The sequence below is a fragment of the Neodiprion lecontei genome, chromosome 7 (assembly GCF_021901455.1).
Source record: "Neodiprion lecontei isolate iyNeoLeco1 chromosome 7, iyNeoLeco1.1, whole genome shotgun sequence".
In the NCBI taxonomy this organism is placed as follows: Eukaryota; Metazoa; Arthropoda; class Insecta; order Hymenoptera; family Diprionidae; genus Neodiprion; species Neodiprion lecontei.
In genome coordinates this window covers 22985661-23013204 of record NC_060266.1, presented here as the reverse complement: position 1 = coordinate 23013204, position 27544 = coordinate 22985661, and the positions used below count along the sequence as shown (strand labels likewise).

General features: G+C 37.1%; 6 protein-coding genes across 14 annotated transcripts; 4 read left to right on the top strand and 2 right to left on the bottom strand.

Moving 5' to 3' along the window:
• The first annotated feature begins 144 nt into the window (after nucleotides 1-144).
• Nucleotides 145-6999, top strand: LOC107225022 (ceramide transfer protein). 2 transcript variants are annotated; one of them, XM_015665325.2, is made up of 8 exons: nucleotides 147-709; nucleotides 1254-1373; nucleotides 1507-1750; nucleotides 1837-2123; nucleotides 3961-4128; nucleotides 4195-4626; nucleotides 4724-4856; nucleotides 4947-6184. In XM_015665325.2, the coding sequence occupies exons 1-8, from the start codon at nucleotides 473-475 to the stop codon at nucleotides 5072-5074; spliced, it is 1749 nt and encodes a 582-aa protein (XP_015520811.1). In that variant the 5' UTR covers nucleotides 147-472; the 3' UTR covers nucleotides 5075-6184. The 2 variants fall into 2 exon arrangements, with proteins under 2 accessions (XP_046602115.1, XP_015520811.1); XM_046746159.1 differs by lacking the exons at nucleotides 4724-4856; nucleotides 4947-6184 and adding an exon at nucleotides 6925-6999 and having other exon boundaries at nucleotides 145-709; nucleotides 4195-4671.
• Nucleotides 7000-7025: 26 nt separating this feature from the next.
• LOC107225013 (peroxisomal membrane protein 11B) lies at nucleotides 7026-9166 on the top strand. Its single transcript, XM_015665311.2, has 3 exons — nucleotides 7026-7258; nucleotides 7385-7500; nucleotides 8073-9166. Exons 1-3 carry the CDS (start codon nucleotides 7203-7205, stop codon nucleotides 8600-8602), a joined length of 702 nt encoding a protein of 233 aa, XP_015520797.1. The 5' UTR covers nucleotides 7026-7202; the 3' UTR covers nucleotides 8603-9166.
• Nucleotides 9167-9212: 46 nt separating this feature from the next.
• On the top strand, nucleotides 9213-12148 carry LOC107225009 (glycine receptor subunit beta-type 4-like). 2 transcript variants are annotated; one of them, XM_046746163.1, is made up of 10 exons: nucleotides 9213-9521; nucleotides 9621-9748; nucleotides 9862-9926; nucleotides 10024-10232; nucleotides 10364-10446; nucleotides 10533-10802; nucleotides 10866-10966; nucleotides 11035-11148; nucleotides 11211-11359; nucleotides 11451-12148. In XM_046746163.1, exons 1-9 carry the CDS (start codon nucleotides 9460-9462, stop codon nucleotides 11355-11357), a joined length of 1179 nt encoding a protein of 392 aa, XP_046602119.1. In that variant the 5' UTR covers nucleotides 9213-9459; the 3' UTR covers nucleotides 11358-11359; nucleotides 11451-12148. The 2 variants fall into 2 exon arrangements, with proteins under 2 accessions (XP_046602119.1, XP_046602118.1); XM_046746162.1 differs by having other exon boundaries at nucleotides 10533-10966.
• LOC107225018 (ciliogenesis and planar polarity effector 2) lies at nucleotides 11507-14297 on the bottom strand. 3 transcript variants are annotated; one of them, XM_015665316.2, is made up of 5 exons: nucleotides 14154-14297; nucleotides 12924-13072; nucleotides 12154-12428; nucleotides 11873-12009; nucleotides 11507-11753 (listed from the first exon to the last, which is right to left on the bottom strand). In XM_015665316.2, exons 2-5 carry the CDS (start codon nucleotides 13021-13023, stop codon nucleotides 11546-11548), a joined length of 720 nt encoding a protein of 239 aa, XP_015520802.1. In that variant the 5' UTR covers nucleotides 13024-13072; nucleotides 14154-14297; the 3' UTR covers nucleotides 11507-11545. The 3 variants fall into 3 exon arrangements, with proteins under 3 accessions (XP_015520802.1, XP_046602125.1, XP_046602124.1); XM_046746169.1 differs by lacking the exon at nucleotides 14154-14297 and adding an exon at nucleotides 13969-14091; XM_046746168.1 differs by lacking the exon at nucleotides 14154-14297 and adding an exon at nucleotides 13884-14019.
• On the top strand, nucleotides 14055-23169 carry LOC107225024 (non-lysosomal glucosylceramidase). Of its 3 annotated transcripts, XM_046746156.1 has the most exons (15): nucleotides 14055-14224; nucleotides 14853-14941; nucleotides 15078-15258; nucleotides 15693-15976; nucleotides 16761-16994; nucleotides 17234-17363; nucleotides 17721-17966; nucleotides 18366-18610; nucleotides 18708-18862; nucleotides 19378-19481; nucleotides 20329-20471; nucleotides 20620-20726; nucleotides 22347-22538; nucleotides 22666-22886; nucleotides 22963-23169. In XM_046746156.1, exons 1-14 carry the CDS (start codon nucleotides 14055-14057, stop codon nucleotides 22855-22857), a joined length of 2472 nt encoding a protein of 823 aa, XP_046602112.1. In that variant the 3' UTR covers nucleotides 22858-22886; nucleotides 22963-23169. The 3 variants fall into 3 exon arrangements, with proteins under 3 accessions (XP_046602112.1, XP_015520813.1, XP_046602114.1); XM_015665327.2 differs by having other exon boundaries at nucleotides 22666-23169; XM_046746158.1 differs by lacking the exons at nucleotides 20620-20726; nucleotides 22666-22886; nucleotides 22963-23169 and having other exon boundaries at nucleotides 22347-22532.
• Nucleotides 23170-24351: 1182 nt separating this feature from the next.
• LOC124295607 (odorant receptor Or2-like) lies at nucleotides 24352-27298 on the bottom strand. Of its 3 annotated transcripts, none has more exons than XM_046746166.1 (8): nucleotides 27226-27298; nucleotides 26669-26995; nucleotides 26178-26463; nucleotides 25782-26070; nucleotides 25419-25518; nucleotides 25183-25284; nucleotides 24890-25045; nucleotides 24352-24825 (listed from the first exon to the last, which is right to left on the bottom strand). In XM_046746166.1, the coding sequence occupies exons 2-8, from the start codon at nucleotides 26903-26905 to the stop codon at nucleotides 24796-24798; spliced, it is 1200 nt and encodes a 399-aa protein (XP_046602122.1). In that variant the 5' UTR covers nucleotides 26906-26995; nucleotides 27226-27298; the 3' UTR covers nucleotides 24352-24795. The 3 variants fall into 3 exon arrangements, with proteins under 3 accessions (XP_046602122.1, XP_046602123.1, XP_046602121.1); XM_046746167.1 differs by having other exon boundaries at nucleotides 24354-24806; nucleotides 24886-25045; XM_046746165.1 differs by having other exon boundaries at nucleotides 24355-24806; nucleotides 27226-27297.
• Nucleotides 27299-27544: the final 246 nt, after the last annotated feature.

Here is a 27544-nt window from a genome sequence, read left to right as displayed (position 1 = left end):
TTACTGACTTGAACCGCGTGTATATCGGTGGCGGGAGATTCGAAAAATATGAACGTTCAAAGTTGAATTTAGAATCTGACAGAAGGACCCGGAGGTGTCGCCATCTTTGGAGAGAACGAGAAAAACCGTTACGAAAAAGACATTTTCCGTGCGAGCAACAACGGCACAAGTGTACGCTAAACTGTATACAGTGCAATAAAAGTATTAAAAGTGAAGACAAAAAAAAAAAAAGGTCTTGACATAAATAATAATAAAAATGGCATCATACCTGACGGATCGCGGGACGTTTCGGTGGTATTGATACCGCATTTTCGGTACAGATAAAAATCACCGTCGCGATATTGTGATGTGCGTAATCGAGCCGACAACGGAACGGACAGTGGGCTGCGGTCAACGTTGATATGCGAGGGTAAGCCTGAGTTTCGGGTGAACTAGAAACACCGAGGCAGCTTCCATCGCTCGGGCTGCTAAGATGGCCGAGGAAAAAGTCAACACTCACTGCCACTACAGCGAGGAGGAGGACGAGGAATCCGACGGCGTCGTCGTTCCCGAGCTCCAGGGCATATTGTCCAAGTGGACAAATTACATCCACGGCTGGCAGTCCCGCTTCATTGTACTCAAGGACGGCACCCTCTCTTATTACAAATCCGAACAGGACAGCGGATTCGGGTGTCGTGGATCCATTGGCCTCTACAAGGCTGTTATCAAGGTACTTATCGCAACCTCAGACTTCGTTTTTCCCTTTCACTCCAAGGTCGTTGCCTCTTGGCTTACTTCCCAAATTAGATTACGCGTCGAAATGATTTAGCAACCGGTATCGAAAGTGAGAGGTAAATTATTATTCACAACTTACAGGTTAGACGACGATAGTTTTCGACAAGGTTTTTCATTCTTTTTCCTGCATTTTTCACCAATACCAATTTTATACCCATTATAACGATCTTAATTTCACCTTGCACTATGGTGTGTTTTATTTCATTGATGGGATCCGTTGCTTTGAGGTTAGAATACACATGAATATTCATGAATTTCAGGATGGCGTAGCTGTCAAATTCCTAACATGATTACCTTTGAATAATTCATTTTCAACAATTTTTATCTTTCTCAACGATTTTCAAAATAAATTTCCCACAAATTGTAACGAAGAAGACGTCGATACATATGAGGCTTGGCTAGGTTTTGATTTTCTGTTAGTTCGTAAATCCTTTAAGCTAATTACAAGATTATCACTAATATTTAATTTCATTTTTCAGGCTCACGAGTTTGACGAATGCAGATTTGACGTGTCCGTCAATGATTGTCTTGTTTGGTATTTAAGAGCCAATAGTCCCGAAGAAAAGCAACGTTGGGTCGACGTTTTGAAATCGTACAAGGTAATAAGATGGAATTATTTTTCCCATTTCACTTTTAGAGATCTTTTATCATTGTCGTCTAGTTTCAAAGAATGCAACACTAACATCACTGTTTAATATAAGCTGCTTACAACTTTATGTTCTTCTGCTTCAGGCTGAGTCTGGATACGGTAGCGAAAACAGCCTAAAACGTCATGGCAGCGCGGTATCTCTTACGTCCAACACACAGTCAACGGCGAGTGCTGGTAGTTTTAGTAAACGCGGAATCCGAGGGCTGAAGGAAAAGTTGGCGGAAATGGAAACTTTCAAGAATATATTAGTCCAGCAGATTGACACACTGCAGAAGTACTTTGATAACTGTGCAGACATTGCCAAAGTGTCGCCAGCAACGAATCAGCGTAAGAAGCCAGCTCGAAACTCCAAAGGTGTTGTCAAGGTTCCACCGAAAGTTTAATTCGCGGTAAACCTTTTTCTTTTCACACAGAAAATCTGACGGACGTGGAATTCGATCCGGCCGAACAATCGGTCGACTTCAAGGGTGAAGCCATCACGTTTAAAGCGACGAGCGAAGGAGTCTTGGCCACTCTTCAGCACTGTCTGGATCTTATGACACAGAGGGAAGACGCCTGGCGTCGCAGGTGGGAGAGAGAAGTTGAAAAACGTCGGAGAGTCGAGGAGCTTTATTACAAAGCAGTTAAGGAACAGGTAGCCGCTTCTAGAGAAGATTTTCCGACGCGCAGAGTCCTCATACACGGGGGTCCTGACTACGAGGTAAATACTCTTGACGATAAAAATGGATGAAATCAAGTTGCTTACTGTGTCCGCAATTCTGTTGTTCTTTGTTCCTACTAATTATCTTATTTCTGTCATCTATTCCCGTTCGCTCCGCTTTTACGCATTTCAAATCCACTTGACCTGGAACAAACGATGTTATTGAGCTAAGAAAGAAGCGAAATTACGGACACAAACACCCTCTCCACCTAAGTATGTCAAATTAATGTCCCAATCCGTTGCTCCATTCATTTGTATGGATGTGGTATAACTTGCTGCTGCTACACCTCACGACTACTAATCACCTTATGCAATTGAGTCAAAACAATGGTGTGTTGTCGTGTCAGAAATTGGCAATCTAGATCATCGGTGACTACATTTTGCTGTTTTAAAATTGTCACACTATGTACCATGTATGAGGTACGTGTGTACGTACGTATTGAATAACCATTATTTTGTTTTGGTAATCCGAATGTACCTGGCTTCAAATGTTTTTCAGTAACTCTCTTACGTAACATATGTTGGTGAAATTGTCAAGCCCAGATTTCCCTCATAATCCTTTATTGCTCAATAATACGAAGCATTGGTCATGTCCAATGGTACATACAGAGAAATCAAATTGCCAAATATAACGAATTCCGAAAATGAATTGAAAAAGTTACATAATCAGGTAAACACATTAGGTATGTCAGAATGTGAACTGATTGATTTTTCTGGAAGCTTCGCTCTTCAAACTTGTTATTCGATCAAATACCCATTGAGAAATTGGACAAATATTTAAATCCTATTCGTATTATTGATCCTTGGTAAATCCCAGGTAATTTAATATCGATTTTCAATATAAGTGAAAGTTGCTTTATAAGGATATCCGTACATGTACATATTTCTGTCAAAAATTTTGTTGGCTAATTGATTTTTAACTAGTTGGATAAAAATATTACAATAGAGAACTGCAGCCGGTTATTTATGTCATAATAACACGTGGGTATACCATTAACAATTACATCATCAGTTGCTTTATTCGATGCATACCGTAATGGGAAGTCAGAGGCTTTACACTAGCCAGTATTACTTGATCGTGAGTCAGTAGCGCACTGCTCATCGCGAGCAGCAGGTTTCTGGACAGCTCTGTGCATTTTTATCCGTGACAAGTTTCGGTGATTTTTAACTTTATATATCAGAAAAAAAAAAAAAATGGGCAAGATGAAACTAAAAATCAAATTCTTTCGGGTAAGTGAAAAAGAAAGATTGGTTAATTGAATTTAACGTTCATGTATCCATTCTGATTCGTTATCTTTAAATGAGATTATTATGCCGTGTCAAATACAATTGTGAACTTTGTTCAGGCAATCTGGAATACATTTGTAACGATAAAAGGTTCAGATTAACATTTATTGACTGTTCGAAGGATTCAGGAATATTGAATTAGCTAGAAGTGATAAATAGTTCAGTGACGTCCACTGAAAACTCGTCTGTAAAGTCCAAGCATTAATAATCACAGCTTGTTTGCGGGTGTCTAATAGATATTCTGTACGTGATGTCGTTTCAATTCAAATTAAACTATTTGTAGTTCAGACTAGTTCCTTTCTCCTATATTCGACAGGCATATTGCATTGCGCTTTGAGTTTCAATACTGATTTATTATTACACATGACCGTACAAAGTGCTCAAGGCCAGAGATAGGTGTTATCAAACGGCATATACAATGGTTTGTGCCGAAGAGTAAACAGTTTAATCACATTGGTTTGCCGTTTTAGCCGTCTCAAATATACAAATTTGTCTAATATATTACCTCTTGAAAAGTTCGCTGTCAAAATTTGATGCATTCCTTAAACAGGAAGGTCCGCACAGCACTCTTTGCGACGAGGAATTTTACGACGCAGTCGAAACAGGCTTGGACAAAATTGACGAAGAAAATCAGCTTCGGGACAGGCTGAAGCAGAAGGTTGTCTCCATTCCGACAAGTCCTACAACGTCGGCGGCCAAGCATAGGCTTTGGCCAGAGGTAAATACCTGCTCATTTTCTCAGCACTGGGTAGAATAACGATCCCCCGTCCCCCCTACTTCACAGATTGACAAAGTCTCAACCGAGCAGCTGCATTACGCAAGACTCGGAGTTGGCGGAGCTGGAGGTTGGCAACTATTTGCAGAGGATGGAGACATGCGGATGTACAGGCGGGAGGAGGAGGCTGATGGCCTGGTTGTCGATCCACTCAAGGCTTGCCACGTTGTTAAGGGCGTGACAGGGCATGAAGTTTGCAACATATTTTACAGCCCGGAGTACAGAAGCGGATGGGAAGCAACGCTAGAGGACATGACTGTTGTAGAAAAAATTTCCGACGATACTCTAGTATTTTTACAGACGCACAAACGGATATGGCCTGCCAGCCAGAGGGACGCCTTATTTTGGTCCCACATTCGGAGGGTTTCGGATGACCAGGATCCCGACGCTCATGATCTATGGATTGTCTGTAATCACAGCACTGAATACACGGAGCATCCGGTAAATCACGACTCTTTTTTCAAGATTAAACAACGGAGGAACGACGCAGAATGATAACGATCTCTTCTCGTTTTTTTTTTTTTTTTTTTTTTTTTAGCCAAACGCCGGAAAGTGTGTTCGAGTTTATTTGACTGTTTGCCTAGTTTGCCAAACGTTTATAGATCCGCCAAAGGAAGGAAGCGAGATTACGAGGGATGACATTACCTGTAAAATTACTTATTGTTCCGTAGGTGAGTGTTATTTATGTTTATTTTATGATATTTTTACAGTCGTTTATCACCGCACTTCATTACGTTAGCAATACGTGTGGTTGATTCCAGTTAATCCTGGCGGCTGGGCTCCAGCGGCGGTTCTTCGGGCGGTCTATAAACGGGAATATCCAAAGTTTTTGAAACGCTTTACGAGCTACTGTATCGACCAATGCAAAGACAAGCCAATTTTATTCTGATCATCCGCCACCCCTGTGAATTATTCATAATATTGTACACAAATATTATCTGTCAACTTGGAAGTAATGGGACAGCTCCTGAAATATATTATTAAAGTATAAAAATAAGATCACTCCGTACAAGTAAATACATAATTCTTCATAAAGAGACAGAGCGAGAAAAAAAAAAGAAAGAAAGAAAGAAGCATAAAAAAAATCGACGAAAGAAAACGATAATGCATGAAATAAAAGGTGTGGTTCAATGTTTATTTGTAAGATTTGCTAACAGTTAAAGTTGTTCACCTTGCCATCTCGTGCGACACGATATTAATCATTTCAGCTTAATGATAGTTACTTAAACTTAGACGAATATCTATCGTAAATCGAATTGAATGTTCAGATCCAATCTTATAATTATGTGACAAAATATAGGTAAATCTAACGAATTTTATTTTTCATTCTAGACGCGCTAGATTTACGTGTTTTCACATATGCACACGTGGTGAACAAACGTTTGCGATCGCTTTGGAAAATGCATTCACTTTAGGTCCTCGTGTGAAGATATACATGTAAATTTTACGAATATTTAAGATTGGAAGAAATAACAAATCTTACAGATTATTGATACCGATGAGTGTCGAATTTTGCACAAGGTTTTACAAGATTAATCGACGTTCACTTTTACCACATTATTGATCTCGAGCATGTTACAACGTATCTGACAAAGATGCGACTGTTGATTAATCATGAATTTCAATCATCCTTCGTCGCTTATTTCGAAAATAGAGAAAATCCACGAACTATCCTATGTAGTAATTGACATTAAAAAAATGATAACTTGTCAATTCAACTTTGTGAGTTACGTTGTGTGCCCGAGTAGCTAAAAATACATTCTCAGCCAATTTTCGAGTATTATACTGGAGATAAAATAGTGATAGCAGTACCTAATGATTAAGGATGATGTAGAAGAGAAAGAAAAAAAAAAAAAAAAATAGGAAAGGATCGAAGCGAAATCAAAAGTCAGAGTTTATATATTTACATAATGTTTTTCTTGTATAAATTTCGAGCATTATACATAGAAGTATTTGGTACATGATTTAAACGCCATCTGATAGAATTGTATAAGAAAAATGTGAAAGGATTAGTCGACAAAGAATCATAAGTACTGTCCAGTTGTACAAATCGAAATTCATACACATAAATAGGTAATAGGAAGATAATGGTAAACAACATTAATATAAGTAATAACCTAGCAAAGATGTATGATAATAAACGCTGTATTCATATCTTTATTTATACAATATATAATATGTAAAATGTGTCTGTTGATGATACGTACAAAAGAAAAAAATATATATATATATAAACAACAGAAAATATAAAAATTTATAAAATACGACATAACGAGCCCATGAATTATGAATTATGCAGAAAATATAATGGATATGATATAATAAAGACTGTTAAAGTTAACACTTATAAGTATTACAATTTTTTGAAACGAAATTTAAAAGAAGGAATAAATTAATTATTATAAAAATAAGAAATAATAATAAAAGTATTCAATGGTATATAGCCGATATCGGCAACATGGTAAAATGATTTTTTAGGCGTAATATGGATACTGAAATGTTTTCATGAAAATTCGTCGGACCTTTGAACGTATTTTCGTACCGGAATTAAAATTCTTGAAATTGAAATAGCTACACTTGCTGCATTGTTTGCTGTTAAATATCGATTCAAATCATTACGATGTGTTATTTGAATTTTGTCGGCCAGAAGTCTGGGCCGCTGCGCAATGCCCAAAGTGCGTGTTGAGTCAAGTCATTAGCATTGACGTTAGTGAGGGGGGATGCTCATAAAGCATAAAGGTGTAGGGATAGAGTGAACTGAAGTTGTCCACCTATGTCCTTCGTCTTACATTTTCTCTCTCTCTCTTTCTACAGGCTGGGTGCAGTCATAGTCGATTTCCAACTCCGTTGCAGGCTGAAAACACTGTAACTACTAAATCAGGTGGTAAACAAAGCGGTGTAATATCCGTGAAATATGTAAATTAAAGAGCCGTGCAGTTATGTAAAAGGAGTTGTGCGCGAAGTGAGAAGAGGCGAAAAACGAGGTTCGGTGAAACTGCAATTACGAGAACTGAGAAATGGACGTGATAGTGAAGCTGAACAATCAAACTGCCGGAAGAGACAAGATTATAAGGTTATGTCTTTGCTGCATTCGACTTGTTTTTTTATTCTTCGCACCTGCCATATTTATGCGATAAGTGATTTGGCAATTTTTCTTTGCTTCTCAAAATAAATTTTCTCTTAAAACTTGCTGTTTCAGATTACTGCAGTACGGCAGCAGGGCGAGTTGGTATTTCGTTCAAAACGGAGAACGGACCAGGCAGAGAATTGACATTCTCAAAAGCCTCGAATACACCTTCAGCTCCTTCCGAAAACGTAATTTTCATCTCTCGTCATGTCTTGTTTGTCAACTGCTGAGCAACAACTTCGTTTGGTCTAAAATATGTTTCATAATTTTCAAATTTGAGGCCCTCGAAAGCTGAAGGAAAACTGGAGTCTATGTTCTAATATTGAGAACAATATGAATTAAAAATACATGACGCATCATATGGCAAAAACATAACTTTGAGGAAGGTTGATTGGCCAAAAATCGATACCTTTTACTATTTTTGTTGTAATAGAACTATAACCACAAGTTTGGATATCGATGTTTCGTTTCAAATCGTAAGAAGGCTTGAAAATTGAGTAGATTCGGTAAATTTTACTCTACGATAAGCCCATTTTATTGAAAAGACAATAATCTAAAAGTTTTTAGAATATTTCTTCTAAGTAAACCAAGCCATTGTAGCACAAGATTTTTAATCATTTTGAAGTAATTTGATAGGAAGCATTAATATTTAAGCTCTTGTTTACGATTTTGGTATTATATATGTTTGTATATTTAAAGAAATCTTCGCAGCTCATACAAACTAAGTCCAAAATTCAATTTTTACTTTATTTCCAAACAGTTTTGCGGCTCGGAAGATGTTTGGATTTGTTATACTCGGCATTGTCGTCAATGAGGTACCCAGATTTGGTTGTGAGAATAACGATGACGTTGTCCAAGATATCGAACGCATTGTTCCTGCTTGCAGACCACATAATCTGGGTTGGCAGAGCAGGGATTTGCCAGGTGAACGTTGAGAAGTGGAATCAAGTATCGAACAAGTACTGGCTGATGGCAATAGTGATGAACCTTGTACGAGACGTCTATGAGATATCGAAAATAATGGAGCAGGAAACGGCTGGATTGAAATCGCGGGCTGTTAGAACGTGTAAATTTGATCTGCCAGTGCAGTTTCGAGCTTTGTGTTGCGTCAAGAATCACACGGATGTTTTCGTGGACACGATAAAAAATAGCTGCGACATTTTCATACCTCTAACTTCTCTCGGTTATACCAGATTCAATCCTGGAGTCGTCGGACTTCTCGGCCTCATTTCTTCCGCTGCTGGTATCTACAGCCTTGTTTATCCATTGGCCAAATTGACCCCTGCCTAAAAAGTGGGAAATCTCTATCGGAGAGAATCGTGCTCTCTCGCTCTCCTTTTTTCCCTGTTTGTAAAAACCCCTCTCAGAACACATTCCGAAGACACATTTATATTATTTGGTCTTTGTTGTCGTCTCATCTATGTATCTATTCTACGATTTAGTGGTACTTTACTCGTTATATACATGTAGGGTGAATTAAAGAATATTATGTGTTAATTGGGACGCTAAGGAACGATTGTGAAAACGTAACATGTCTAAAAACAAATTGGCTGTATTATACGGAATATTTTTCATTCAACATTGATCGGCGGATAATTTATTGACTCGAATAAACATTTAATTTTTTTTTTTTTTCTTCCATTGCCTGTACATGTTTTTTAAAATAGAAATAATTTTATTTCTGATCCGATTATGTTCTTATCGGCGGATTGATATCGATTAAGATAGATTTAGAAATATTTTTTCGATATATAAATTGACCTAACACTTACTACCTGTAGTTTGGGTATAGTATTTGATAAATTTTGTACACTTTTCCTTTCTGTATACTTAAATATACGTAAAAAATCCTAACAATCCGAGTAGCTTTGAACCGCTCCTCTCTTTTATATCGTGTGAAACTCGAACGGCGCTTCGTATCGACGGAGGAAAAACGGAGTGTTTTTGCTGCCGGGTCTACGCGGCGATATTTAATTACGAATATTATAATGAGTTAAACAGAGATTTGAAAGATGAATTTTGTCACAGTCGCGGCCTGTTCAGAGCTCGTAACAATCGGAGATAGTGAAATTGTGAAGCGTGAAAGAAGGCGAAGGACAGCACCGATAATTTTTCCTTTTTGATATTATTTTTCTTAATATCAAAAAATGATTCCTTTATCGACGAATAATTTGTGCAATTATCGCTATCATTTCATTATCACAATCTTGTGAGTATAATAATAACGCTTGTTAAATTTTGCAAAGCGAAATGTATTCGCTTGTCGTTTACTTGAATTGTATACTCAAATTATACGATTTAACTTCAGATATTTGAGTCACGCTTCGGCGAGAAAAGCTTGCGACGTCAGAGTAGCATCTTTGAAATTTGCGTCTGAACGGGATGGCGAAATTTCTAACGAAGAATCGAGGAGTCGACCCTTGTTAGAAGAAACTGGTATGATAGTTAACAATGCTACGTATAGAAACATAGAAATATAGAAAAGTTATGCGATTATAAGATATATTTTTTTTTGCCGAAGTTTCAAAACGAGGTAACAATATTTTCAGCTGTAACAACGGTGAAATTGTCGCTGACGATTAACGAGTTTAATATTCTGGACGCAAAGAATTTGGTGAGTGATAAAAAAAAAAAAAAATCGGACACTCGAACTTGAACAGCTCGTTTTTGTCGGAAAATTTTTTATAATCCACTTTTTCAAACCACCGCAGGATGTCGAAATTGATTTAGAGATGACCCAGCGGTGGAACGACAGCAGACTGGGACCGGATTATAAAACGAGAAGATTGGCGGCGATGGGAGCAATTTGGAATCCGAAAATTACATTCGTCGTTGGCAATAATTGTCCGGATATTGCGGGGAACGACAGGACTCAATTTTGGCGCGGTACTTCAGACGGAAGTGTCTTTTACAGCGAACGGTTAGTACGCAAAATATACCTAAGTATTCTAGATTCAAAAATAATACGCAGAAGTTCGAGAAAAATATGTCAGTTAAAAATAATAGATCGAATATCGATTAATGCGTAAATTTATTGTGTTTAACTTGCAGATTTCTGGTGAAGCCAAGATGCACGAAAGACTTGACGAGATATCCTTTTGACAAACAGATTTGCTATGTAAAAATTGGATCCTGTGAGTTTTTCAGAGTCTATCAATGATCATGTACGATACAGTTGTTGTCATTAAAATTATTTCTGCAATTTATTTGATTTTTTTAGACAGATTCACCGCCGAAGAAGTCAGTCTAGAATGGACTTCCGGTAACGGCCGGGCAGTTGAATCGCGAGTGGATGAAGAATTCGGTGAATTTCGTATTCAGGGGTTTAATGATTACGGCGAAACGGAAGTGAGGAGTGCCGGGAACTTCAGTGTTTTAGTACTGGAAATTTATCTGGCCAGATACAGTCGTCGGGAAGTTATCCAGAGCATTTTGCCGAGCTTTGCGTTGGTCAAGATTGCCTACGGTTCACTCTGGATGAAACCGTCAGGTAAAATAACGACAAGCCTATTCTTGTGTAATTTAACAAGTATGTTGAAAGAAAATTTTACAGGAATCCGTACGCGAATAATCACCTGCCAATTATCTCTCCTCGGGACTCTCTTCATGTTTCTAAATTCTAACTGCGGATCGTGGAACTTGAGTCACTTGAAGGTAAACTTGATAAGCCAACAGCCAAGATTAACTACGGCGCTTCACTTAAGCTTTTGAACGACTTTCAGGCCCTTGATATTTGGTTTCTGATCTGTCTGGTTCTAATCCTCATACCGCTGGCCGAGAGCATCCTAATTCATCATCTAAATCCGGCAGATGTGGATAATTTCGGCTGCAACGAGGTGGAGGATTCTAAGTCTAAGCTTAAAGTCTGAGCTATATTAAACTCCGTTTTCTTTTACAGAACGAGCACGAGGCTGGTAAAAAATGGATCGTTTGGATGGAGAAAGTTATATCGTTTCTGCATCCGTTAGGCTTGCTAATTTCGACCCTCATATTTTTCACGGCATTCAACGGCGAAGGGGAAAATATTTATACGATCAATTGGTGAGAGTAAGTGTATAAATTTTATTTGTTTAAATTTTTCTACCCAGCGTTTTATACGTTATGTTGTTTCTATTTCAACGGTTTTTTTTCTTTTTAGGACGGATCCAACAGTCATTGGGACCAAAAACGGTTAAACTACAATTGCAGGTTTTGTGTGATTGTTGTAATAAAATCTTTATCTTTTCGGTCGAATCAAACTTGTACGACTTGTTTGGATATAAATTCTTGGTCTCTGTCCCAAAGCGCCGAACAAATCCAGTTCAGCTGATAGGAGCAATCGAAGATTTCGGGTCTCGCCACCGCCTTGTTGGTATCTATTCTTATCACTTTCACTTTCCACTTGTCTTCGAATTCCTTGACCTGCACATCGGACACGGCGAGCGTCGACCAAACCTTGTACCTGCGTAAATCGAAACTGAAATTGTTTAAACACTCTTTGATTCGTTATTTCTGCTTCTTTGTTTTTTTTTCCTCGGATTTATACTATCAAATTATCTGACAAATAAACGATATCGTCACCTTGTTCCGACCACGATGCTAGCTGGTTTTTCTTTCGTCGCTGCCATTGAGTTCATCAGCTGTGGAAGGTCGTTGAAAGTCGCCGTATCGTCGAAGGAAAATACACTGCAAATCGCGTCGACTTTGTCTTTGCAGGCCTGCAGGTTGCAAAAAAAAAAAAAAACAAAAAGAGAAATGAATAAACGATTAAAGTGATGTGCGGTGATATTTTCACGATATTTTAGGCGATCGAAATCGATTAATCGATTAAATATATACATATAATATTAAAGTATACCAACGGGTAAAATGTGGCTGTACTTTTTGATGCTGTTCTCAGATGCGTCCCAGAATTGCAATTTGAACAGTACAACCTTGTCCCATATTTTAACAGGCCAGAATATCGTCGTTCTTTTTATACCGTTCGTTTCGACGTAAACTCCGCTCGACGATGATCCTTTTATTCCGGAAAGACGCGACACGACGCAAGTCTTCCCGACACCCGATTTTCCTGCCATGAATATTTTGTACGAGACTTCTTCTATCGACGATGGTATCGGTGGTCTTTCCAATATACCTGCACGGTTTTAAATTATTCAGATCGAAATTTTTATGTGTAACGTGAAAAATTTTAACTGATTATGTTAGGAACAAGGTTTAGTGTAATAGAATTGATATTAGAATATTTTAGATACGAATAGTTTTATTGTAGTATGATTTTTTTAGTTTTTTTCAAAAATACAGTTTTTGTGAACAAATATCAGGTTGTATATGGTGTTACAGTACACTGGTCAACAAAACTTTGTACCTTTTTTGATTAAGATTGTTTTGCTATTTATTGTAATTAATTAACTGGCGTTTATAGTAAGTAACAAAATGCTCTGAATAGCTGTAACACAAAATCTAGACCTGATTGATTCAAAGTATATATGGTTTTATAACGATGAGGGTAGATAGGTATTTCAAAATCAGTAAGCATCTTCCTTGTTGTTATAAAAAAAATTATTGGCAAGTGTAATTAGACGTTGTGTATGTTATGCCCATTAATATTTAATATGTATAACCTTCGTACCGTAAAATCGTCTCTTATTAGTCGAACGAGCGTAAAAGTGATGCAGTAACGACTCGCCTTCGGCGGAGCTGAGCCAGTCCATTTTTATCGCGTTACTCATTTTACAAAGGAGATTGAAAAATCAGCTTTTAATTTTCTCCCTCACTTTGCTGCGGATGTGTCAATGTAAACAGAAAAAAAAATCCATTTCTAGATTACATATAATATTCTAGTTTGGAATTGAGATAAAAGTAGAGGTGAAAAAATTGTCTCAATTATGTTTTTGAAATTTTTGTAAGAATTTACTCAATATTTTCTGTGATACGAGATAATTTTCAACCATCTGATGAAATCATTCCAATATCAACCGCCCATATTTATATTTGTTACGCACACGTGGCGATAAGCTACTTTATAGATAATACGATAAAACGTCCATTCGTTACAATTGTACCTATCGAAAGTGTTTACAGTTCAATGACACAGCGGTCGCAAATATGATTACATAATTGTACACCGGCGATTTGAATATTTACAACAGCTTTTCCTCATGTTATCATACCGGTAGCTGACAATTCGATATCGTTGAGCAACAATCGACACCGCATTCACTGGATATAGTGAAGTATAGTACTTTTCAAGTATGAATCCGGAAACTTGATCTAAGTGTAATTCGAATCGAATGCTTGATTTTCGGTTTTTTCTCCCTTATTTCTGAAAATACGAAGACGAAGATAGGATACTTTTCAAGATTTTTTATTTTTTTTTCCCATCAACTTTTGTCTGACTTATTTTCTGACAAAGTTATTAGGTTCCGATTTTTACGGTTTAAACTTTTTTTTCTACAATAATCTCGGCGGTTGATTGCAAAATTATTATCACCATTTGATTCAGCGTCATCGAATTACCCTTAGATCAAGTTTCCGGCTTAATATGAAAAAGTGGTAACTTTCATGCTTAATTTATTTACTGGTCTATTACATGCACGTGTGCCGCGTTGCGTTACGCTGATAAGCGGGACAAAGTCGAGGATGCCGAATTCTATCGACGGGCCTTCTAAACGCACCAGGAAACCTTAAACGCTTTTAGTCTAATCGCGTCGAGCGAGTGACGCGCATAGTCGTTTAAATCCAGGCGTCGCGTCGAATCGTCATGGACGACGTTCAGGCCCCGAAAGTCAACGGAAAAGTCGAGCGGGTCGTTAAACCCCCGCCGGATTACGGTTTTAAGTTAAAACTCAACCACAAGTACCCAGAAAAATGGAAACAAGCTGCAACCGTGCGCCTCAAGCAACTTCCTCAGCTTTTGCCGCTCGCCTACAGGTTCGTTCGATGCTTTGCATCTTCCAGTCAATTATTTATAACGTGAACAACGCGGTATCTAGTCGCGTAAGAAACGCCCCGAGTAAACATGCGCACAACTCATTGCGCACCCGACTCGCTCGTTTATTCAGATTGCACGACGTTAGCGCGTGAATTCGAATGGCGGGAAATTCGAACGGAGTTTGAATATTTGAAATTCAACGTTTCAGGAATAGTTTTTTCCAGCACATTTTTTTTTTTCGTTTATCCGATTTAAATGTCGAATGATAGATTTTCAAAACGTTTCTGATGGTATTTGAACGGTTCGAATTAGAAAACATCAAGAGCTTATCGATTTTTGGATTTCTAAAACATGGAATTCATATTTTACTGTATGAAACGCTTAGGTTGTTAATACTCTTCATTTTTTAAATTCTATATCACGTCGGCAAACTATTAAAGGAAATCCGGATCTACCGCAGTCCGAATGTAGGAATTGATATTAGATTTTCTGTGAACTGATTCGGTACTGAATTTCAAACTGATAATTTGTATTTAAAAATCAATCAATCGTCCCATCTGGATAATGAAAACGCGAACATTAGCGAATCATTGAGTTTTTATTAATTTTTCATTGCCATTTTTGCAGGTATGTCTCGTTTTTCGCAAGGACAACGAGAGGAGGTCGAAGACCAATGATGGATTACGTAAATATGCAGACTGGAAAACAGATTTACGGTGAGAAAAGCGAATTCTTCATCTTGTTTTACCTCAGGTTTTTCTTATGTTTCTTCACTCCGTGATATTTAAGATGTACCCGGAACTCATTGTCTAGTCTGTACTCAATTATCAGATCGAAAAATTATACACGCAGGTGTACCAATCGGCGGAATTGGAGGTGGGTCGATGAATCGCGGGTTCAGAGGCGAATTCTGCAGATACAGTTTGCGACCTGGTATATACGAGTACGAAACTGTTCTGGCCAATCAATTCATCCTCACGATTCAAGACGCCACCGGAAAAACTGTTTACCATCAAGTTCTGTCGACCGAGAGGTGATATTATTAATATCCTAAAATAAATATTTATCACCCCTGGCGAAAATTTCTACTACTACGACTTTACGCAGAAATTGGAACATTTCGTATTATTTCGTACAAAATTGTAAATATGCATAGTTTTTCATGAAGAATTATTAATTTTGTTTAAAAATTGTGTCATTTAGATTTTTTCACTAAAAAAATACAAATCTTCATTCAAATCTACAAGATTTTATGAGAAACTATGCATACTTACAATTTTGTAAAATTATACGTACTGTTACAAATTCTCTAAAAATTCGTAGAAAATTGTAGAAATCATTTTCACCAGGGACGTTATGAAAAAAGAAAATTTTGTAGAAAAATGTTGACGTTCAATTCAATTTTTCAAATTTTTGTAGCGAAACTATCCGTTGACACACCTGTCTGACCGTATTTATTATTTTTAGCAAACCGAAATGCCTGAAGTCTTGGAAATGGGGATTTGACGGTTCGAAAGCCTCGTATACGGGGCTTTACCCTCGTGCTTGGACAACCTACGATATAGAGGATCACAAAGTTAGATTAACGTGTCGTCAAGTGTCTCCGGTGATACCGAATAATTACAAAGACAGTTCACTGCCTTGCGCTGTCTTCATTTGGGACGTTGAAAACCGCTCCGATCAGGATCTCTACGTCAGTGTCACGTTCACGTTCAGGAATGGTAACGGAAACAAAATCAGCGACAAGGAAGGTTCGTGAATAATTCAAGTTATTCGAAACAATCATCTTTACGTGTCACAGTATAGATTTTCACTCTCTGAAACCGGGAACAATACAAAATTCCATCACGTCAGGTTTTTTCTCGAACTCGCGTTTGTAGTTTTATTTACAGTGAAACTCCCTTTTAACTAAAAATATGGTATATTATTCTTGATTAGAAAAGTTTTATGCAAAAGTGATTTCTTACTTTTGTTTAATATGTATCAGAGTGACACTCAAGAATAAATACAAATAGGGAAACAGGAAATGGAAAGCGGAAGCGTATTCGAAGATAAATCAAACAGAAGAAGAAAATGTGTACGTGATGGAAGGAAATGGAAGTCATTTTTTGATTCAGCACACTCAAAAACATGATATTTACCAAAAACATCCCATGCAGCTGAAATAAAATATTTTTCTAGACCTGTGTTGGAGAAACTAACACGTCAATTTGATAAACTCGTTCACTTCGAGCAGTCTAATCGCAGCTTCGTGCTACGTATGAACCTGACAAAATTGCAATTTGCAGTCAGATTATCAACATTGAAGTCAATTACCAATAACAGGCAGTCGACTGGTGACGAGCCAAATATGGTCAGACGTTTTTTTTTAATTTCATAAGATAAGAATCGTTTTCGGTAACGATACCGTAATTTATGCTCATAATAGCTTATCTACGTAGCCACCGGATTTGAAAGTGACAATCCGGTCACATTATTTCCCCAAGATAAAGAGCGAACTGTCGTAAACCATGACTGCTGTACTTATCCAATCAGGCGATAAATGGAACGAGCATTTCGACGGCGATGATGACGTTTCCGGGGTGATGATTCACCAGGAAATCAACGGTATGCCTTGCACCTACGCGATCAGTTCCAGGTCGAGGGACGGAGTAAAAGTTACGCGAACCCTGAGCTTTGATCCGACAGGAGACGGCGAGCAGATCTGGGAGGACCTCGAGACCGATGGAAAACTGGACGAAAGGTCGATCAGAACATCGCCAAAGACTGGTAATCGCTTATTCTTGATGGCCAGTATTTTTTTTTTTTTTGCTCCAAAAATTACATGGAACATTGAATTATTGGAGAAATTTTTCATTCCCCGAATTGGTCTACTTTGACTAATTATTTTCTCTCGCGTGTATAACTGTGCGGTAATAATCCTTGATTGCCCTGTTATTGGTGATTTTTTTTTTTTTTTTTATCACCGATGGTCTTTATAACGATTGAATAAAAAAATGATTATACAGATGGCGCCATTGCAGCAGCGGTATCGTCTCGGGTTTTAGTGAAAGCCGATCAAACCGAGGAAGTTGAATTCTCTCTTGTCTGGGATATGCCGAAGATACAGTTTCATTTTAAAATGAGAGAATATTTAAGGTACGTGAATCGTATCAGAATCATGAAAGCTGTAAAATGACGTTATGATGACCTGCAGGAAACTGTTATGATTAACGACGCAAGGAATTTCCCAAACCACTAAACAGACGACTTAACACAGATTACAATTGATAGATTAAATTGTTTATGCTAGGAAAATAAGTGGCTGATAGATAATTGAATATTGAATATGATAATGATATAATTAAAGGAGGAAACAATATTTGTGACTGAATAATTGAATGACCTCAATTAAGAATTTGAAAATACTAGCAATAACGAGAATCATCGCATTCTTAGATAAATCATAACTTATTTTTCAATTCTTAATCGTGATGTTTATCTTTTAATTCGAAGGTATTACACCAAGTATTTTTCCGAGTCGGAACGATCGGCCGCCCCGGAAATATCCAGGTACGCTTTGTCCAGCTATAAATCGTGGGAAAAGGACATAGACGATTGGCAACGGGAGGTGCTGGACGATCCTGGTCTACCCGAGTGGTACAAAAGTGCTTTATTTAACGAGCTTTACTTCGTCACTGACGGCGGCACGATATGGATACGAAGCGACGATTCCGACGATTATCCAGACTCCGATCTGAGGTGAGGATCAAGTGATTTCGTTCCGTGTACCATCGTTCATTTCAACAGAAGATGATAAACCATCCATCAACCGATTTAGGGTTCTCTTTAATTCTTTCTGCAGAGAAAAGTTGAGTAATTATTTAAATTCGCTGAAAATATCTCAAACTTGAGTAAAGTTTTTCTTTTGTTGAATTGTTGACAGCAATTTTATAAAATATCTAATTATTCGACACCCTTCTCTTTGTTAAATATAAACAGAATCGGTTACTTGTTTCGACACTTTTTTAAATTAATTAATATCGTAAATAAAGAAGGTAAAACGTTTCATTGCATTTTGTGAAATCAAACTTAAAATTTGGAGAATAAATACTTTTTCATAATTTTATCAATAAATGATTCGATTCTCTGAGTCTGCAGGAAGGAATATGGCCGCTTCGCCTACCTCGAAGGTCACGAATACCGGATGTACAACACCTACGACGTTCATTTTTACGCAGCCTTTGCCCTCGCCCAGCTTTGGCCAAAGCTCCAGGCTGTTCTCCAGTACGAATTTCGCGACACAATAAACGTCGAAGACACAACAGTGTGGACGACACTTTACGACGGTGCGAAGCTAGCGAGAAAAATCAAGGGATCGGTGCCTCACGATATCGGCGATCCGTGTAATCAGAAAATTGTTTAATACGATATTTTTCATACAGATTTTACCGTACTTTTTTAATGGGATTAGTAATTTTGTTATTTCCGTTTAACCCACAGATGAGGAACCCTTCAAGCTCATCAATTCATATCCGGTTCATGACGTTTCCGAGTGGCGAGACCTCAATCCGAAATATGTACTCAGCTGCTATCGGGATTACAAATTATCCGGGGATGTTGAATATCTCAGGGATTTGTGGCCGGTCATTAAACAGGTAAGAGAGATGTCCAGTTCTACGCACAAATCCCGATACCGACATCTTACCGACATGTTCCCTAGACACAAACCCTTTTTTTCCGGCGATCGATAAAGTCGGTCACGGCGGGGATGACCCACATGCGAAAAAGGGTTTGCGTCTGAGCTGTGAAGCGGCCAAAGTGTCGGTAACATGTCGGTATCGGGATCTGTGCGCAGAACTATTCTTACTACTCTACTGTTATAACTGACTTTGTTAGAATTAAAATTAATTTTGTTGTTTGGTCTCGATTTTCTTTTCCGTTTCGATATTCTCACAATTTAGGTATACGTATGAATGTTAAAATGTCACATTTAACTTGCACGTGAAATAAAATTATACATCAATTGGATTATTTCAGGTTTTTCTTCCATTTTCTGTCGATTCCATCATTAGTTATAGTTTACATATATTTTTGTTACATATTCGTGTCTTTGCCGACTGCACATTGAGGATAAAATACGCTTTCACATTTCCTCTGTACGCAATTAAAGGTGATGGACGTAAGTTTGACTTGGGACAAAGACGGTGACGGGTTAATAGAAAACGGAGGATTCCCCGACCAGACTTACGATACTTGGGTGATGACGGGAAACAGGTAAATATTTTTGGATGCATTCCATCTCAATCCATTTATAATATAAAACTAAAAACTCATCGTTACTAATTAAATCAGTCGCATAATAATTATTATTATTGTACAGAAAGGAACGAAAAAAAAGTAGATAAAAAGGACAATAAAATTAAAATGTGGGGAAAAAAAAGAGAAATAGATGGAAGTCAGAAGTAGAGTTGTAGTAAGAAAATCTATCGAGTTTATGGGATACCGTAAACGTAAATATGTGCTAAACTTTATTATTCGTCACTTTCGTGCTTGTATATATGTGCATGTGAGTTGCTTCTTCATTTTTTACTGCCGTTTTTACGCCGCCATGCAGGCTGCTGAGTATAAACTCAAGATACCGTGGACGGAAAGTATTTATTGCGGTCGTTTGCGTGAACGGAAACTGCAGGCGCACGAGGAACAGCCTATAATTTGAAATATTTAAAACGCGAAACGGAAGCGACGTGACGACAACATGCATTACACGTACAACCTGAATGTTTTACAGCGTGAAAACTCTGGGGAAGGATTTGAAAACAATTGTTCTTTTTTTCGTATTCGTGTGAAGTTTACTCGGTCAAATATTTTATTCTGTCATTTTGCTGAAGAAAAATTTATCTTTAAACTTCCGCTAAACGTTCTTAGAAAAAGTCAACACCTATATTCAGCTACCAAAAATTCGAACGCATTCGACGGATGTAGTCTGGATCAAAAATGTCATTCGAAAATTTTATTTACTATAAAAAATATTTCTTTCGAAGATCTTTATTCACGTATTTATCTTCGATCAAGAATATACCTACGAAACGGTATAAATTCGATAAGAAATAATCATTTTCAGCGCATACTGCGGCGGTCTTTGGCTGGCTGCTCTAAAATGCGTTTCTAAGATCGCAGAGATTCTCGGACACGAGGAGGACCAGAAAAGGTATTTGGAAACGTTGGAAAAAGGCAAGGCAGCTTTCGAGACCAATCTCTGGAATGGTGAGCAAATAGAATAATAAACTTTATTTTTGGAATATTTTACACACAGTTATTTTCCGCTTTTGAATCGTTACTAAAATTCTATGACGCCTGCTTATTATACTAAAACAATAAATTTTTTCATAAATTCTTTCGCACTTTGATTCAGGTAAATACTATAACTTTGATACGGCGAAAAAAACGTACAGCAAAACCATAATGAGCGATCAGTTATGTGGTCAGTGGTTCCTGCAAGCGTCTGGTTTTGGTCACGAAGTGAGTAATACGTGTGATGTATATAATTTTTTAAATCGTTCAATCGTATTTTTTAACTCTTCAATTTATTTCTCTGTAATTTACTTGATTAATCGGTACTTTCTTGTTTTGTTTTACAATTTAAACCGGATCTCAACAATATTACGCTTCGGTTCATATGTCGATAGTTTTTTGCTACCAATTGTGAGTTAATTATCTCGAAAGTTGAAATTCCAAAGTTATTTCTTCGTTTTCATTCTTCAGCTCGATTTTCAGTCGGCGTAATAATTATGTGCCTGAAGATAAACGTGAAAATTGATCGGGAAACTATAATCGTTAGTTTCGTTACGCGGTTGTGCGGTATCCAACATTTTGGTGCATTGTGCCGTTTCCATGACGCCAACTTCAGTAGTTTATACGTATATAAGTAACACGTATCGTCGGTGAACTCGGCGGTTTTCGAAAACCGCGAACCATAAACGCCGCGACATTTGCTTTTATGGGATTTGACATGCCTCCATCCTTTACTGCGGTCATCGATAAACACCCATCCTTGCACTATTCTACTATAGCTAATAACGATACCAACTATATTGCAATGGCTTTACACCGCCAATTTGTCTATTTTGATGAGCTTTGTGTCTACCGAAAGCAATTACACAGGGGCTTCGAGAATGTGTTTATTGCCGTCGTATATCGATTATATGAAAATTAGTATTATCAGTGTTGGTTAAACACGAATGAATTTTGAAATGCCGTAAATCAATTTCCACAAATAAGTGGAGAATTTTATTATTCGAAACAAAACCGGAGACTAAATTTTAATCAGACGTAAAGATTGATGAGAGAAAAAAAAACACTAATGAACGAGTAGACGGCTAAAAAGTTGGTGAACTTTCGAAATTTATATCTTGACAGCGAATTATTAAATTCCATCGGCGTTTGTTTCATTCGAAATAATGCAGATTGAGCTTCATTTCCATATTTTTTCAATCGAATAAAATTTTTATTGACGATAACGGTGATCATTTTGATTGGTGAATAGTTTCGCGATTCACTTGAAATTTGAAGACAGCATTCTCAGACTATAAAAGTATAAATTTTGAAAGTTTGTCCAATTTTTCAAGCCCACCGAATTTTTCTTTCCTGTGCCTTGGATTCTCTCGATTTTCTTCCCTAATTATTTTCCCTGTACCAATACACGTGATATGTAATACAGCGATTTAAATAGCGACGGCGTTTGAGCTAAAACTAATCGATGCATCGATTAATCGAGTTGAAAAAAAAATAATCTAATACGATTTGATTGAATCGGTAAAAATGAATCGACTAATCGATTATTGCGTATTGTTTTTTCAAACGGTGCATATGAAACCAAAATTTCGTATATTTCAGCACGTAGTCTCAAAATAGAGGAAACGTTTTTCTTTTTGACAATTTATAGTCCAATTGATAATATTTTTCAATTACAGGTAAAAATATTCATTTGTCTTTCACTTTTATTATATCAAATAGGTATAGTATTATTACGCGTCGTTAGCGGGAATAAAAAACAAAACCCAATAGCAAGGAAAAATAATAAGAGTCGATCGATTAATCGTGTTTGAAAAATAATCGATTATTTTTGATAATTCTTAACAGGTATTCCCGGAGGACAAAGTGAAGTCGGCACTGGAGACGATATACGAAAATAACGTAATGAAATACAAAAACGGAACTCAGGGTGCGGTTAACGGTTACATGCCGTCAGGGGGTATCGACACACTGACGATACAGAGCGAAGAGATGTGGACCGGTGTTACCTACGGTCTGGCGGCGCTGATGATTCACGAGGTGAATTGAAAGGGGGAATCGGACGTTTCCCGTTACCCGTTTGATGCAAGACTGATTTCAGAACCTTTAATTAATTAATTAATTAATTAATTAATTAATTAACTGCTCAATTTCGTCGGTTCTGCAGGGGATGCCGGAAATTGGATTCAAGACCGCCGAGGGGGTCTACAGGACTGTTTACGAGAAAATTGGCATGGGTTTCGAGAGTCCGGAAGCCCTTTATGAGAACAAATTTTACCGAGCCATCGGGTATATGCGGCCTCTTTCAATTTGGGCCATGCAACACGCCTGGCGTGCATCAAAGGCGAAATCAACCTAAAACTGCTCGATGCTTCTATCTTTTTTTTTCTTCTCTCTCTCTCTCTCTCTCTCTCTCTCTCTCTCTCTCTCTCTCTCTCTCTCTCTCTCTCTCTCTCTCTCTCTCTCTCTCTCTCTCTCTCTCTCTCTCTCTCTCTATAACGATACCGCGAATGTATATTCGTTTTGTATATGCAATGTTTACACGTTCTGGCCTGGATATTTTCACACGATACCGATATACCATTAATTTTACGATTTTTACGTATTATCCGTGCACAAGTTCAGGATTTTTATTTCTACTTCAAGAATGTATGAGCGATATGTGGAATCGGGAGAGATTGAAAAATGGTACACTTCTGTGCAGGGACTGTTTCTTTTTTTTTCAAATACATGATGCATTATTCTAGCCGGTGAATTATCGGAGCTGTTTCGAAATATCGGTGAATGCTGAAATATCTGCAAACTGATTTTGCACCGTCTTTTTAGCGAAGTCGTGAACACGACGCGATTAATAATTGTTGTCTGATAATAAACTGTCGGCATTGATTACTATCGCATTATTATATTTAGATTATATCTGTCATAAAATTTTAGAATTAACAAGTTTATTGTTATCGCGTGTAATGATTCATTTGTCACACGAATGGACAGTTATTGTAGTTTGAACAGTTGGAGAATATATTAAATAATTAAATTGTTAATAACGACGTGATAAGGAACAAAAAAAAAACATCGCTCATGATTTCAGATGATGAACCACGGTTTTTATTTATATCTGTCATTTTAAATCGAGGGGGAAAATTGATTTTCTTTTTCGAAAATGAATCAAACGCTTGATAAATAATACAAAATACGTACAACACCAGCAGTTGCGAACGTAAGTACCGGATGAATGACTGATTTCTAAAATCCCTAATCGCTCCCCTCGTATAATTCAACAACGCCCTTCCTCTTTCCGCTCTTATAAATAAGTTATATAAAATGTAACCCGCTCTCCGGACAGCGGGCGGGCATAAAGGTGAAGAGGTGTCGACCGCACATGTTTGCGGCCTGCCGCAGACACCCGTTCTCATAAATTAAATTAATAATCACATTTTCCTGCAGCAGACATACCGCCCTCACACATCTCGGCTTATAAATTATTCAATGTATACAGACTAGACTTGTTAGAAAATGTTATGAGTTTTTTGTTTTTTCGTAAAGCATTTCAGCCGCTGCGGAATCGTGTCATTCAATTAATTTTTAACTCGAGTAAATTTATTTTATAATTATCACATGTAATAATATATGTAATGTATATAATTCAACTTTAGTAGCAACTTTTTTTTTTCTTAACAAAAATTAATTATCTTTAGTTGATAATTAATCAAATGACACGATTTTGTAGCGGATGAAATGCCTAGCGAAAAAAAAAGTGAATTTTTACATGATTTCAGCTTTAAACTTGAATAACTTTTCAAAGATTTGAGTTATTGAAAAATCATAAGAGACCTATTTTTTAGAGCATTGAATTTGCTACAAAAATGCGTAACGGAAATTTATTTACGTCGCCTCGTTACTGAGCTACAAAATTCAGAAGTAACTGAAATTATTTTCGCGTGTTTATTAAATGAAAAATGAAAAATTGCGTTCAGGAATCGCTAAATATTATCATTTAGAGCTCAAATTACAACAGACGTCTTATTTTCTATGCCTACTACTATTAAACGTGTGAATTCGATAGAAAAAATAAAAAATAAATACACATTCGTGTAACATATTATTTTCAATGAAATGTTCATTGTTGAACACTTACCGAAAATTTTTCGCTTAAATTTGTTCTCGTACAATATTGTGATAGAACTTTTGTAGTTATGTTTAACTTTTTTAGATCATGCAAAAGCCATTCGAAACCATAGAGCACGAGTTTCACGGCCGCTACATGAATTGTTTCATCAATGCAAAATACGAGTAGGCGCTACTCAGCAGCTAAAAAGATTTTAGAAAACTATATTTGGCGCTGTATTTGTTTCTTTTGTTTTTGTTTTTTTCAAATTCTTTTACGTACTCACGGATAAATAGGTTTCCAGTGTTACCATGTAGAACTTTCCAACGGTGAGATAAATCGGCTTCTGCGAACGTAGAACCATGGAAATAATAGTTTTCGCATTACTCTTGCCGAAATCGTACCAATTTATGCCCAATACCGATTCGCCGATCTTCAGACCCTGGTAAAAATCAATGAAAGTGAATTTCCAACTTGCGTGTTACTTTTTTTTTTTCAATTTCATTCCCAACTAATTTCAGTTTCCAATGTACTATTTTACTATTGTACCGCGATTTTTCAAAATTTTCATAAATTTACTTCGTTCGTTAACTCGTCGCCGCACCAGTAGTAACGAAACAAAGTCAGCAATGAGAACATCAGGATCTGTCCTGGTTGCAGTAAATCCGTACTCATTCCCGTCTAAACGATGAAAGATGGAGTAAGAAATGTGAAAATAAAAAATATCCCACAGTGTCACGTAGTGTTATTTCACTTCCGACATGTCAATTTATATTCTAGTCAAGAATACAATCAACCGTGCCACGCATAATTACCATTAAAAGGTGAAATAGGAGGAGGCAAATGATCATTGAGTAAGTTATAAACACGCCGAATAGAACCGGGCTTAACAAAGAGTCGACAGTTTTGCAAAACCTGAAAAATGAATCGTCAAAGTTTTAATTGATTATTGTTATTATTAATATTATTACCATCATAATTTTAATAGAAATTCAATTTCGATATTCAAATAAATTTTCTTTGAGTATATTTATACAAGGGATAATTTCCGAAGAATTGTCTAGAAGCGTTGAAAGAAACAAAAGAAATAACAATTCGTTTTTCCTAACTTTGCACGTTTCATGAAAAATTTTTTTCCACCTGCAGGTTAGCTTGGTAATAAAAATATCGCTGCTCACGTAATGATTCTCTGATGTTCCTGTATGCATTTCTTCAGTTCATCCTGAAAAATCATTTCCAATGTTTTCCTTGTGACGGGGGTTACGATAAAATCCTCTCGATTTTTCACAAGGATCATTAATTTCCGTTGCGCTGTGAGGGGCAATTGTTCGATAGAATGTCGAAGTATCTTGAGACGAGCAAGGGCGAAGAAAATATACGCGACGAATAGCGAGTCGAAGGCCAGCGAGTGCGTTGTCACCAAAAACTCTGTCATCGCGTCGCTCAGGTAAACCGCGGCGTAATTCTCTGCAATTCAATTCAATGATTTATGATCGAACACGTGAAATCATCGTCGTCGTAAGTTTAATTCTAATTATAGCCGTTCAATTATAATTATTTGAGTAATCATCTACCCGTGGAATTTAAACTGAATGGGTATTGAACCGGTATGGGTAAAATTCTCGAATCGTAATCGCCGACGATTATCATGTAGATCATTGGCCACGTCACCATGTAGACGATGATCATGAACATGAAGAGCCAAAGAAAAGTGTTGATAAATTTCGACTTTCGTTGACCGTCCCGCAGCAATTCGACCTTCTCGCTGTCGTTTTTTTCCAAAAATATTTCATTCTCGTAGTTGGTTATTTCCTCTGACAGTGACATTATCTCCTCGCGACGAGAATAAAATACGAAGGTCTGCAAGAGAGAGAGAGAGAGAGAAAGATGAGAAAACATAAATATATTTCACATTTCGCGCTACTGTGAAATTACAGAGAAAAATTTCGGAAGGTTTCCACGCTGTGAAAATTGAGAGAATTATTATCGTTGCTTTTTTTTTTTAGTCTATTTGATTCGACCTACCACAGATTTCAAAAATAAATTCTTTTTTTTTTCATCATACCTCGCCGATGACGCAGGTGTAAGCGAAAAATAAATAGGCCTTTTCGGCAAAGTGTTTCCAGTTTCCCCAGTGCATGTAAAGATCGAAGTATTGAAAGCCGTTCATTATCGCGATGCTGATTATGATCAATAATCCGGCCGCGTATCGCAGATTTTCGATTAATCTCGGGGCTCCGTTTATCGGCCAGCTTCCTGTCCACACGTAGAGTTTGATAGTTCTTCGCAAAAACTCGTTCATCTTAATAAATAAGCACAGTCGTAACAACGGTTTGATACGAATTTTGATACTCTGGGTTCCAGGTGTCAAATTTTAATCTCTTCCATGTAACTAATAAGAGAAAGAATAGTTTTATTACCAACAAGGTTTGTTTTTTATTTAAACGCGATGTGGTTTATACTATCAATCAAAAACTTGAAGACTTATTTATAAACGTAAAAAAAGACAATTAGCCTAACTTTACAAGCAATTAATAAAGATTTTGCTTATTATTCGATGTATAGAATAAAAATTTATTCGTTCAAATATAATCTCCCTCTTTCAAAAGAAAAATAAATTACCTTTCACCTGAATCCATGAAAAGTTACACTAGTTCTGAGGAAGCCTAGATTACAGAATGCAGTTTAAATTCTTCGAAAGGACGTAGCTGCATTTTTCGCAACGGGCAATTAGACGACGAACGTATCTCTAGTATGATAGCGATTTTTTTTCTACCACTTTTACCTCTGAATAGTTGACGAAGTTTAACATCGTGCAGCGTTGAGTCCCTCGGACGTTTCGCAAAGTTATTCAAATTGTTTTGCATGTCGATGGTCTCATCCTTCAACTCTCTGCATTTGTAACGTTATACCTCAGTTATCGCGAAACCAATCAATCTTT

Coding starts and splice junctions, on each gene's coding strand:
- LOC107225022 (XM_015665325.2), top strand. CDS start 473: ATGGCCGAGGAAAAAGTCAACACTCACTGCCACTACAGCGAGGAGGAG. Junction 1,751..1,836: donor GTCGCCAGCAACGAATCAGC/GTAAGAAGCCAG, acceptor CTTTTCACACAG/AAAATCTGACGGACGTGGAA. Junction 4,857..4,946: donor AATTACTTATTGTTCCGTAG/GTGAGTGTTATT, acceptor GGTTGATTCCAG/TTAATCCTGGCGGCTGGGCT.
- LOC107225013 (XM_015665311.2), top strand. CDS start 7,203: ATGGACGTGATAGTGAAGCTGAACAATCAAACTGCCGGAAGAGACAAG. Junction 7,259..7,384: donor GGAAGAGACAAGATTATAAG/GTTATGTCTTTG, acceptor TTGCTGTTTCAG/ATTACTGCAGTACGGCAGCA. Junction 7,501..8,072: donor CTTCAGCTCCTTCCGAAAAC/GTAATTTTCATC, acceptor ATTTCCAAACAG/TTTTGCGGCTCGGAAGATGT.
- LOC107225009 (XM_046746162.1), top strand. CDS start 9,460: ATGATTCCTTTATCGACGAATAATTTGTGCAATTATCGCTATCATTTC. Junction 9,749..9,861: donor ACCCTTGTTAGAAGAAACTG/GTATGATAGTTA, acceptor CAATATTTTCAG/CTGTAACAACGGTGAAATTG. Junction 10,447..10,532: donor CTATGTAAAAATTGGATCCT/GTGAGTTTTTCA, acceptor TGATTTTTTTAG/ACAGATTCACCGCCGAAGAA.
- LOC107225018 (XM_015665316.2), bottom strand. CDS start 13,023: ATGAGTAACGCGATAAAAATGGACTGGCTCAGCTCCGCCGAAGGCGAG. Junction 12,429..12,923: donor TAATAAGAGACGATTTTACG/GTACGAAGGTTA, acceptor AAAACCGTGCAG/GTATATTGGAAAGACCACCG. Junction 11,754..11,872: donor AGCATCGTGGTCGGAACAAG/GTGACGATATCG, acceptor CGATTTACGCAG/GTACAAGGTTTGGTCGACGC.
- LOC107225024 (XM_046746156.1), top strand. CDS start 14,055: ATGGACGACGTTCAGGCCCCGAAAGTCAACGGAAAAGTCGAGCGGGTC. Junction 14,225..14,852: donor CTTTTGCCGCTCGCCTACAG/GTTCGTTCGATG, acceptor CCATTTTTGCAG/GTATGTCTCGTTTTTCGCAA. Junction 15,259..15,692: donor CAAGTTCTGTCGACCGAGAG/GTGATATTATTA, acceptor TATTATTTTTAG/CAAACCGAAATGCCTGAAGT.
- LOC124295607 (XM_046746165.1), bottom strand. CDS start 26,905: ATGAACGAGTTTTTGCGAAGAACTATCAAACTCTACGTGTGGACAGGA. Junction 25,285..25,418: donor TCCTATTTCACCTTTTAATG/GTAATTATGCGT, acceptor TTCATCGTTTAG/ACGGGAATGAGTACGGATTT. Junction 25,046..25,182: donor GCGACGAGTTAACGAACGAA/GTAAATTTATGA, acceptor GATTTTTACCAG/GGTCTGAAGATCGGCGAATC.